At 40.8% G+C, this 12,323-nt stretch overlaps 1 protein-coding gene across 2 annotated transcripts in view; it reads right to left on the reverse strand.

Moving 5' to 3' along the window:
* The window catches only part of pcsk6 (proprotein convertase subtilisin/kexin type 6), a 46,351-nt gene that overhangs the window by 23,038 nt on the left and 10,990 nt on the right, over positions 1-12,323 (reverse strand). For both annotated transcript variants that reach the window (XM_088922078.1, XM_088922079.1), the window contains 6 exons: positions 11,657-11,745; positions 8,188-8,360; positions 7,554-7,766; positions 2,013-2,113; positions 873-976; positions 300-417 (listed from right to left, as the gene is read on the reverse strand). In XM_088922078.1, coding sequence (XP_088778204.1) covers positions 300-417; positions 873-976; positions 2,013-2,113; positions 7,554-7,766; positions 8,188-8,360; positions 11,657-11,745 — 798 coding nt within the window. The remainder of the gene's footprint in view (positions 1-299; positions 418-872; positions 977-2,012; positions 2,114-7,553; positions 7,767-8,187; positions 8,361-11,656; positions 11,746-12,323) is intronic.

The raw sequence follows: 12,323 nt of genomic DNA on the forward strand, positions 1-12,323 counted from the left end.
GATTGATTAAAGGAATACAGAATGCTTCATTAAGGCTTTCTCCGAGTCTGTTACTTTCAGATAAAAGCTTGCCAGCACCTATGTCCCACAATATATTCTAAAAATACTAAAACGCTCTGTCCAAAACGAGAAAGTGAATTCATATGCAAGTGAAATAGCAAGTTGTATGTTTGAGACCGAGGAGAAAAATGAGGCCAAATGAAGACCTGAACTCACTACAGTTAGCTTTATTTTTTTTCAAGTACTAGGACTGGGGTGATCCCAAATTCAGCCCATCTACGCCCGGCCCCTCTCCTTACTTGGTCTTCCTCTCGGATGTCCTGGTGCACACACGCTGTGGAGGCACAGACCTCCATTTCTTGGCTTCCACCACCATGGCGTCCGCATCCACCAACCCGAAGCCATACAGATGGCTGACTGAGGAGAGACACACATTGATGAGAGCCGGCAGAGTTCGGCTGTGATCTGGTCGGCCGCCAGCCTGACTGTGGAAATCAGAATCATAAATATATTTGCTGGCTCTCGTATTTGTGTCTTTTGCATCCCGACAGTTCTCTTAACAAAGAACAGAACACTCAAAGACGTTTATATATTCATAATGCTGGAGGCAGTGTTATGGAGAAAAATTAAGCACCATTCCTGGTTACTGGGTGTTCTGAATGTAAATTAAGCATCTATAGCTACACTGTAGTTACATTAACCCTACCCTATCCTCATCACTACATCATATCTCTGGATGCTCTATTAAATTGGATGTCTGCATGATCTGAACAGTCATCAAACGTCAATGCAGTATGACGCGACACACAGGGTTAATCATATTTTGTGGAAGTACAGAATAGCCTGGTTTTGTGTCACACAGTGGCACTGACCTCTGTGGCCAGCAGCATTGGTCTTCCAGTCACTTGCTTTCAGATGGACAGGCCGAGAGGTCTTCACCAGGAGATGCTGGACATCTCTCCAGGTTATCAATGGGCTGCAAACCATCCCAGAGAATATTGTTGTAAGAGTGTTTACGAGTGAGTGTAAGAATGGGGTCCATGCCCCAACCACTGCCTCCAAAGGAAAGCCCAGCAGTGCAAAAACAGAGGGAAAACCAGTCCAAATATGCTCCCCCATTGCAAATGCCTTAAAAATGTAAGTGGTTCTAGTGGAAATATAGAAGGCAAGAAATGTTGCTACAGTATGCACCAAAGATGACAAATCGGGAGGCAAAATAGCATTAGAATTTCACACTATTAAAAAAAATCAATTAGATGAAAGCTTCAAAGGTCATGTGTAATTCATTACTTATATCAGCTATGTGAAAAAATACTTGTGCCCTTGATCAAAAGTACAACCCTCCAGTCAGGTCATCATACAGTACATTCTGTTCCACTTAAGACCTGTTGCAGTGGAAAGCTGCTTTTATATTCTATTGTTTAACGTGCTAAGCCTCCATTAAGAAGGAGGAAGCACAACTAAGAATTTCAATGCAGATGAAGTGAAAGGCTGAATAACTGCAGTAAAAAGGATGAACTTTATTAAGGGGGGGGCAGAAAATCATGCCATTTAATAAAGAAAATGTTGGAAAGATCTTCTTCAATTAACTAAATTCAGGTATTTCCAGTCAGTGAAGATTTGTAAATTTAATGCTTAGAGCAATCCAAAACTCGAAGTCTATTTTACTGACAAATTACTACCTCTAATTCATGAATGGGTACAGTCTGTCATCAACTACCTGGGATCAAATCTCTCCTGTGATGAAACTCTCTACCTAACAGTTTTCTCCTTTTGACACCAGAGCCTGGCAGAATCTGTTATGGGACATATTAAAAGATGATTTTTTGCCTCTGATGCAACAGAGTCCACTGCCTGGACCTCAGTACATTTTCAGAGCACAGTTTTCAGAATTTGCAGTGAGCTTCCTGCTTGGACACCTGTTGCAGCTTTGTGTGGTTCTGCAGTGTATATTTTAACACCAACCTGAATTCTTCTGGTTAAGACTCGCTGGGGGCCTCTTATTTACTTACTTGGCTTCCAGCGCCAAAGCGATAACACCAGCAACCATAGGTGCAGAGACAGATGTGCCTGTGTGACCATCAGTGCAGCGCTGACGAAGGTCTGTGGTGACCTGCACGGAACAGAGCCACAGATGGTTTGCATGTCACAGAAAGCTAACACAGTCCAGCCTTCCCTGCCTGTTTGAAACATAAACTGATTACATTATAAGCTGTCTTCTCCCCTGACTTGTCCTGAAAACAAATAATAGGATTTCCCCAAAACATCTTTAATGAATTACCGTACATTTTGTTTTTTAATATGAAACCGAAGAGGTGGAGTTCAACAACTATAGGTAAACATTTCTTTTTGCTCTACATAAACAAACCAGGACACCCACGGAGTTAACAGCCAAACGCAAGCAGTGACTGTGGACTTACAACCTGTAAACAATTACCGCAAGATCTTTCTGAATCATGTGCAGATGTCATCGAGTTATCCTCTCAACAATGCTCATGGTTCTCAGACTACTTCTTAAGAGTACTGTAGGTCAATGGTGCAAAGGACACAATGCCCATTGACCAAACAGTACAAGTTGAACAGCTCCATGAGCACAAGGCAATCTCACTCCACCTCAGCTGGACACAAGTGTGAAGCCAAGCAAAACCATATGCACTTTACATACACTGTTAAACTACTAGCAGCGGCTTAAAGAATTGTCTCACATTTTATAATCTTACAATTACTACCACAAACACAAAATAAAAAAAACAATACAGAGAAACACGACAGTCAGCACAGAAACAAACAAAGAACTGAAGAGTACTACTACACAGTTAGGAAACCTGAGATACCTACTGTAGCTGCTCTTCACTGAAAAATACACATATAGTCAATGCTCCATGGGACCAGTTTCCCACATTTACTACAATAATCTGTTAGCATTGCATATGAAAATTAAAAACAGAATGTTTATGAAACAGACTGGCACAGTCCTCCACATGGTTTCTAAGTATTTAGCATTCATGACACAGATATATGTTTTTCTCTGGTTCTCCTTCCCAAAGCCCATCAGAAACCTGTAGCCCATTTTTTGCACTTCAGATATTTTTAAGCACATTTGTGGAGTCATTTATTTGACTTGAAAAAAACAACATGAAATTAGCTTTATTGACCCAGGTGGGGGTCGAACATGTACATTTCTATGTACTTTTGGGGAAATTTCAAACCAAGGTAAGTTTTGACGGACGTTGTCTTATTTGCAAATATCGAAAGATGCATTAATAGTAAATCAAATTTCTTTCCAATGAGGAAAAATGGTTATCATAGTCTATCACGTTTAGCTAGTCCTTTATTTCTTTGAGCTTTGAATGCCTCATGAGATTGGGAAGAGGGAATCATGATTACAGCATAATACAATACAAATGGAAGTATCTGACGGGTTACAATTGGCTTTTATCTGTTTCTATATACAGAGAATTTCTCAATATGACATTATCTGTTATAGCTTTAGGTGGTTTTACTGCTGAGAATAGTAGTGCAGGAAAGGAAGTGATCATATTAATACTTTTTTCAATGGCACACCATGATGGAATTTCTGATTCTATCACCTGGAATACCATCCTTCCAATATAATCAGAGTTCTTGCATTACCTTCTCAATGATAATGTTGAAAGTGTGATAGTCTAATGCAACTTCTACCCTTATGCTGTCAATGTATATTGGAAATGTGATATACTGTAAAGCCCCAGATAAGTAGCATTACAAAAGAATCAGAAGTTTTAAAAGAAGGAATCTCTTCTGAAAAAGATACAGATGTCTTTTATGCATCCTATCATAAAGAAGGGTAGAATGCTCCAATTTCTGACACCCCATTTCAATTTATTTAATGTATCTTAAAAAAATTTAATATTTAAATATGAGCATTAGCTTCCTATGTAAGATAATTGCTAATTAATCATTTGATCCTTTGAAAATTAAAAAAGGTAAGATATGTAAATAGTGGGATCAAGACTAGGGTATCAATTCATGCCCCTGAGAGTTCTTAGAATGGTGGCATAGATTGCTCAGGTTGGGAGGACGTATGGGTGTTATCGGGAGACCATGCACTATTTCTCACTTTTGGGAATTGTCTTCTATTCTCCCAAAATGCAAAAATATTTCAATGGAATTTTCCTTAAAGGATTGGGAACACGGTGTGTCAATTACTTAGTTGCAGAATACACACTGGTTTTTATTTTGTTGTACAAATGAGGTCACTGATACAAAAAACCTGTTGTCATTTTCTCATTCAAAACGGTAAAACAGTCAGGCCAGCATCTGTGTTGATCAGCATTTTAACTTTCCTGCATCTATTATTTCCTGAACTGGAAAGTCTGCATTCAAAATGTATCTATCCATGTCATCTACTTTTGACAGGTAGAGAAAGCTGAGAAAGTTTATTATATCTTTTATGCCTGACATTGCATACAACTATATGCAAAATTCAGTGAAGCATTTATTAATATCCTTCAGGTCCACTTAAACACCACTTTATGGCTTTATTTTATACATAGCCCTGACAGCTTGTACTCCCCGTAATTGAGGTGCTATTAGCCTGTGAAGCCTGTCCCCCATATCAAACTTTTAGTAATCAGTCACAAAGTAAAAAGGCATTGAACCTTGTCAAAAGGTATCAAACTGTATGAGCCAAAAGTATCAAAAGGTATTATTTGTTTCTAGACTAAAATCATTGCTGAAAAATCTGCAAACTGAATTTGGTTTAATCAAAAATTATACTGCTACCTCAACTGTGTAAGTTCAAAACAAAGCATGTGTTGTAATGTACATAGGGGACATTTTAAAATGTTTTACTGGTGTAGGGGTGTTAGGGACGACAATATAAATTTGCTCCAATAAGGGAGTATATTGTGAGTATATTGTATATAAATCCCAAACACAGGTGCACTTCCTAACCTTACCAATACTTTGTTTTAATTTGAATGAATGAATAGGACCATAACAAATAAAGCCAGAGTTTTATCATAGCAGCTCATCGTGATAAATTTACTTTGACAAAATTGGTGAAACTATGTTGATATTGCTCTGGTTATTATTTTCATTGAAATATTTTCGAATGACATTGTAATCTAAACCTCAGGAAACAAACTGACGAAATGTTGTGGAATTGTAAAGGCCAATGGAAAGTTGTGTCAGACTGGACGCTAGACCAGTAGGTCACATGGTTGGTCCACGACAGTGCATTTTTGACACAATACAAAGAAAAAAAAATGCTGTTCTCTGAAACTGAACACCATAGATGTCTGGAACTTGAGTCAATTTGTACCATGTTCATGACAAGATGATTGGTCACATAATTTGGCTGCTATCTTGGATTTGCTAAAAAATCTGAATGATGTGTCTGAAACTATGAAGCCAATTTAAGCAAATCTTGGTATGCATGCAGGTTGTGTTACGTGTAATCTCAATGTCCTCATTTGGGACCTTTAACTCCTTTTAAAAATGAAATGCAAAATTGTGTTCTAACTTCTTAGAAGGCACAGGTAGGGTCAGGGCTGGTATGGATCACATTTAGGACACCACATATGCAAAAGTGTGCTATAAATTTATATATCAGCCTGGCAACTGCTGATTGCTGCCCACATCTAAATTTTCAATCTAATTAGTTTCCTAAGCACATTACTCCTTTGTATCAGACATTTGCAGTGATGATGCATGGCCTTACATACACTCACAGAAGAACTGACACATGCAACCGACTTGTGTCCTACCTAGTTCAAACCCCCCGCCTTGTGCACGTCATGAAGATGTTAAACAGTCACGTTTTGTATCCTGTTCGGATTCTTTTCCGGTTACAGTTGCATTTTGTTGTCCTGTTTGCAAGAATTCCATATTGTCATCAGAAATTAACCAGACTTTTAGTCTTACCAGATGCTCAAGAAATCCCCACTGTCCTTCCTCAGCTTCCTTCGGCAAAGTGAAAAACGTAGCTGTGAATCCCTCCCTGACTCACAGCCAGGCTAGGAAAATGCAATCCTTATTTCACACCAGTGTCCTTCCATCCGTATTGAAGGAATGTCTCAGCCACATTGGCAATATAGGCAGAGTAGTAGGACTGCAGTGCATTCCAGACATTACGCCACAGGGGTGAGCTGGCTCAATAGGCCTTGACCCCAGTAGTGTGCTCTGTCAACAATACGTGACTTCAGAGTTATCCTGCCCTAAGAGCTTCAGGACAAAATGTGCCACAGACCATTTTCTAGTCCCTCTGAGACACCCAGGATCTTGGGGTTTGTCACAGACTGTCCTTCAAGGTTTCTAACTTTACAGCTGGGGGCATCACAATCAGTATTCCTCTTTGCAAACTTGTTCAAGACTACTGACCATGTGGTCCTCATGGTCAGTAGCGGCGATCCCCATTTCACTGCCAGAAGTAGCCAGCTCAGATAAAGATTTCTGAACAGATGCAAGAGAACTGTCCGGGGACCTCAATCTGTCATTCATTGTTTTAGACACACTCTCAATTGCAGAAAGTATATCTTCAGCTGTAGGGTTTGCATTTTTTTCCTCTGTCCTTTCGGATTGGTCACTCGGATGTGTCTTTCTAGTTGTCTAGGGCTGTGGGAACTCTCAAAGTGTTTTGGCTTGTTTCTGCGTGAAAAGAAATAACTATCTGGGGAAGTGGAGAGCAGCTCAGAAAAGCCCTGGGAAAATTCAAAAGAGAACTTTAAAAACTCAGACAGACATTCTTTCAGCTACTTAAATCACAAATCGGGGAATCACTGCAGGCAGCTGTCATTTTAGTGTCAGCCACACAAGGAGAATTTAATATTGGTAATTATTACTGTATTTTGAACACGGAATAGGATGATTTTTCATAATGGATGGATTATTTCGAAGGATTAATTAATACCCATCGGCAACATGGTGGTGTAGTGGCTTACACTGCTGCTTCACTGCTCCTTTCTGGGTGCTGGGTTCGAGTCTGCAGTCCATTATTTTCCATATGGGATCAGAATGTTCTCTGTGTGCTGGCATGGGTTTTCACCAGTTGTTCCAGTTTCCTTCCACCTTCCAAAATAATTAAGCTGGCGAGGTAAATTGATGTATCTGAATTTTCTGTGTGCATGAGTCCATTTGGCAACTGGTATGTGATGAGCTTCCACGATAGGCTCTGGGATGTCATCATCCTTATCAAGAAAAAGCAACTGTCTGATAATGGATGGATGCAAATTACTCCAGTCTATTTTTTCTCCTCTTCTGTAGTTGCCAGCCGATACACACTATCCTGACTTGTTTACAGCTCCTTTAATAAATATAATCCTCGTACCAGTAAGCAATCAAAAACAGACGTGTCTGCTTCAATGATGATGCATTCATTCTGCAGCGAAAATCTGCTTTTTAGCTGCAGATAAATAAGTGATGGATATAAAATGTCTGTGCTGAAAATACTTGGGACATCTAAATCATTTCATGTTCCCATAAGAAAATCATTAAAAGCTTTTTGGGAAAAAAATGGGAGGGTGAATGCTGGTAACCTTCATGAAACCAAAAACATTAAATTCATACTCAACTATTTTCCTGTCATAAAATTCTCCACTGCTGTAGGTGGCAGCCAGCGTGGAGGAGCAGACCTCCAGGTACCAGGGCTTGTTGCCGTTCTCCGTGGTGCTGCTGATAGAGATGGTGTAGATGCTGTTGGTGTAGCCATCACAGGAGCAGTGGTCTCCCTGCCTGCCGCCATTCCCCGACGCCCAGACAAAGATCGAGCCCAGTCCCTTCCGGCCCTGCGCTCCCAAGACAAAGGAGAGAAGCGTCAGTGGCGTGCTGGCCCCAGGACTGAAGGAGAACCTGCAACAGGACCTCTGGGCTGCTGCTGTTTGGGACTGGTGACCTCTTGGATTCATAGTGAGGGCCATTGGCGTGAGCTTAGTCTGGAACTTATTCCTACACCTCCTGCAGTCCAGTTATTGCATTCTAGGTCAGTCATTTAGGAAACTACTTGATCAGCTTCTTTGCTTCCTCAGTCACCCCTGTTATTCCCAATCTCACCTTCTATCTTTTTACTAGCATCGAAATGCACAGACAAACTCACCAAAGTTAACTCCAAGCCCCACTCCCCACACCCACACCCACACCCACACCAATCTTGTTTCCTCTAATGCCTCCGTGTTCGTGAGGAAAGGCCGCCACCCCGGACCCCAGCACCTTTTTGATGCCCAGCTCAAAGGCTTGCTTGGCGAGCGGACCGGGCCCGTCCACGGTCTTCCCGTCGTCGTCCGGCCCCCAGCTGGCACTGTAAATGTCAATGTAGTCGGGCCTGATGCCAAGAGACTTCGCCTCCACCACATCTGTCACATCTCCATCCAGCATCCGAATGCCTGAGAGCAAACATCGGCAATTAGCTGAACAGCCCTCGGAAACTACTTTACTCCAGGACTGGGGAGAGCTGAAAGATCTGGTGAAAACTATAATAAAATTCTGAAAACACTGAAAATAACATCCTGACGTCTTAAGAGACGGAGAATTTTGTTTGTTTGTTTCCACATTGAGGGCGCATTTTCTTTCCCTTTTCCACCAATAAGTCAAGCCGTTGAAAAAGCATCTGTGTAGGAACTTCTTTTGTGTGAATTTCATTCAGGGAACTCTGTTTCCTGAGAGTTTAAACACCCTGGAAAGCAATGTGCCTGAATCTATTCAAATGAAATTGATAGCTTTTTCTGAACTCTGTAGATACCTATCCTTTCCAATAAGGTTTTTTTTTTTAGCAAAAGCTGCTAAATGGGAAAGCCAAACTGGGATTGCAAAAATAATTAACACTCAGAAAGATGGTGAATAATTTATTCTTTTTATTAGTAGTAGTAATAGTAGCAGTAGTATTGTTATTTTTACTGTTTCATTAAATTCAGAATAGACTACCTTGCTATACACAAAGACTATTTCCATACTAAAACCAGCTGCTTGGTTACATTTGAAAATATTTAGCTAATTCACCAAAAAGAGGGGAAAATGCTTGCAGAGGAAATAAAGGAATGAAGCACTTTTCAGAGTTGCTCCATTAGCATCAGGGTTAAAAGCTTCATATTCGGAAAGGTTATAATGCTACATGAAGAAGGGTGTTATGAAGGGGATCAGTCTGAACAATATTTACTTTGGCGAACAGCCTAGATATTACCAGTCATCCACGTGAGACCTCTATACAGAAGTACATAAATCATAATTCTTATACTTTGAGACATTAGCACCACCAATATTTTCACAATAAATTTTGATCTTTAAAGACTTATAATAAAAGAACGAGAAAACATGTAAATGTTTTCTGAACATTTACAAGTAGCAGAATGAGACAAAATGGAATGCAGGGCTTATACGCAAGACTAGATTCAAGGCTTAGTGAGTCAGATCCATGGTTTTAAAGTATTCCATCTTAACACATTGTGCAAACCTTGGATTAAATATGTCACGCAAGAGGTGTTTAGGGCATTTCAAAAACAGCGAACATCCTGTAAAACTGGAAATGTATAACCATAACTAGAGAATACCAGAGAGCTTGCTTATATTTTACATTTAAAAAACGGAAGTCAGAATCTTGCGCATAAGCTAGCCCAAAATTCAAGATAAGTCTCCGGAATCAGTCCAGAGAAATGTTGATAAGGGAATGGCCTATACTTACAGGCTGAGGAAACCTTTTTAGTCTTGAACACGAGAGGACTACAAGGAGACCACATACAAGTGTCCCAAATCCTCAAAAGCACTGACAAAGTCAACCCAGTGGGTTCCTTCAGATGGAACAGAGAAACATGAGGGCAGTGACAGGTGACCCAAGTGGAAACTTAAAACCAAAAACAGAAGCCAAAGGGTAGTGGGAATATGGAAGAAGCTAACCAGCCATGTTATTGAAGCCACAGCTGTTTTTTTTTTTCTAAGACGTGGCTGGATGAAATGCTTGGATTAATTAATTAAGCACCAAACAGGCAAGATGGGCCGAATGGCCTCCTCTTATCTGTAATTGTTCTAATTACTGTTTTGGATATTCTGTTGCTAATGTGCTCGACAAGCTCTGTTCTGGTGACACTCAATGTAATACGAAGCAGAAAAACAGGAGATTCAACACGTTCTGTCTCTCCACACGGAAGGCACACCTGACGGCTTTCTTCTTTCTTTGGGAGGGGGAGGCAGGGACACCTCTGTCCCTTACTTAGCTTTATTTCTTCCCCTTTGGCAGTCAGACAGATTATGGAGAATCTGAAACGCATATGGATGTGTAATCTCAGTTTGCTGTATGTGCTGTATCTTGAATATGTAAACCAGCTGTAGACAGGAATCCAGATACATCACGTTTTCTGAAGTCAAAGCAGATGACTCTTCTACATTTCTTTTAGAAGAGTCATGACTTTTCTAAAGTCTTAGTACATGAAAGTCAAACAGCTGAGGTCAAACTAAAGCTCCATTTTAAAAGAAAAGTCAAAGCAGCTACTAAAACTGTGCATTTCATTACTGAGAAATGTGTCATAAAGACAAGCTCCTGCTACAGAAAGATTTTCCGTACAGAAGAGGCATCGTTAAGCTCCTTATGCAAATTTTGCGGAGAAAAAAAAACCTGAAGCCACAAAGTAAACCAGGCACCTTTCGAAATACCCAATCAAAACTATTTACTTTATAAAACTGGAGTCTCCAGCTGTGTTTCTTTTCTCTGCCCCTCCAAAGCGGCATCACCTGCTGTCTCTCACGTGAACCGTTTTCTCAGCCTGAACTCCCAAGCCAGCTTCATACGCCTTCCTGTGGCCCAGCACGCTGCCAGGCCGCCCGCTTCTTCTCATCTCTGCCAGCCGGCCGAGCCTACAGGACATTCGACATCAAGCGGACTGGCGAGCGCAGCTCTCACCGATTGCGCTGCCTGCTCACTGGCGCTACCTGCTGGCAGGTCAAGGGAACTGCACTCTGAGCAGCCTGAGTTCACCCAACCCGGACATGAGGCAGCTCATTCATAGTCCGCTAGTGGAGCAGCTCAGTCAGCGATCAGTGTGTGAGGCTTTTACTGTCTGAACCTCAGTCTTTCAACCAAACACCATGGGGAGGATGTGATCGGCAGTGATATAACTGAAGAAGGACACTCTTCCTTCCACACTTCCCCACACCAGTGGCAGACTCAGCTACTTCTGTTTGCATGACTAACGTGCTAACAGACAGAAAGAATGTATTTGAAATTCAGTTTTTTCAGGCCTCCATCATTCGCCTCCAGCCCACACCCCCTGCCACTTCCCCTCCTCTCCAACGTGGAGCCTCACTGATTGCATCATCTAAAAAAATAATCAGAACTACATTGCCTAATTGGTGCAAATAAGTCCTTTGGCAGCACTCCGGAGCCTGATGCCACCCTTGGCATTTTGTGAAAGAAAAAAAAAAACTTTCATCTTAGGATTTCAAAAGCACAGCTGCGGATGAAAAAAAAAAACGCGCAGGGTAAGCAGTATATGCTTCGATTCTCATTTTTGATTAAAATTGCCTGAATCCACACTGCAGAAACTTCCAATGAATTAATAGTTTTGTGAATGCATGAATGTACACCCACTCAAAGCCATCAAATTAATATGTAGTGAAACCCTTTCACAGCGCCAAAGCACCTCAAGGTTAATCCTGTGCACACGTGTGGAATAATTCTGCTCAGAGACCCTACCTCCTATCCGTGCATTGTACGCAATACCAACGATGCAGTGAGAGTTATTTGCGACGGCTGCCACTTCCCCTGCGCATCGTGTTCCATGCCTGAAAAACATAAAAGACACACTGATCTATCAGAAACAAAATCCATCGCCATATTTCGCATTTTACTCTACTTCCGTTGTTTGATGTTGGTATGATGTTTCCTCAGAAACCAGACAGACCTGCACTCCTTGCAGAGTATTTTCAGAAGGGAAAGGATTCAAGTCATGTGGTACATCCTACAACCTGTGATGACTGTATGTCATTCCTTAATTCATGCCCACTGCACCTTCTGTTCTCAAAATGGCAATGTGGAAAGGTAATTAAGACTAATCCACCACTAATACAGGAATTTGTGAACTTAAATTCAGTGACAACCGACATGATATGTACAGGGTTGGTATTTTTTGCCTCAATTACAACATTAAGAGGTTGGAAATAAAACATTATATAAAATACCCAGATCTCACCATACCCAGGTTGATTTTAAAAAAGCAGTTGAGATTAACACTGTAATCTCACTGTACACATAAAACAGTGAGCTATTATGTTATGTTATATTTCACGAAAGATTTAGTAACCAACAATGTCTTGCTGGCAAATGAGTTCAATATTGCTTATGAGAATGAAAGGTAGCTTCA

Source organism: Atractosteus spatula, chromosome 7, assembly GCF_055471065.1.
Source record: "Atractosteus spatula isolate fAtrSpa1 chromosome 7, fAtrSpa1.hap1, whole genome shotgun sequence".
Classification (NCBI taxonomy): Eukaryota; Metazoa; Chordata; class Actinopteri; order Semionotiformes; family Lepisosteidae; genus Atractosteus; species Atractosteus spatula.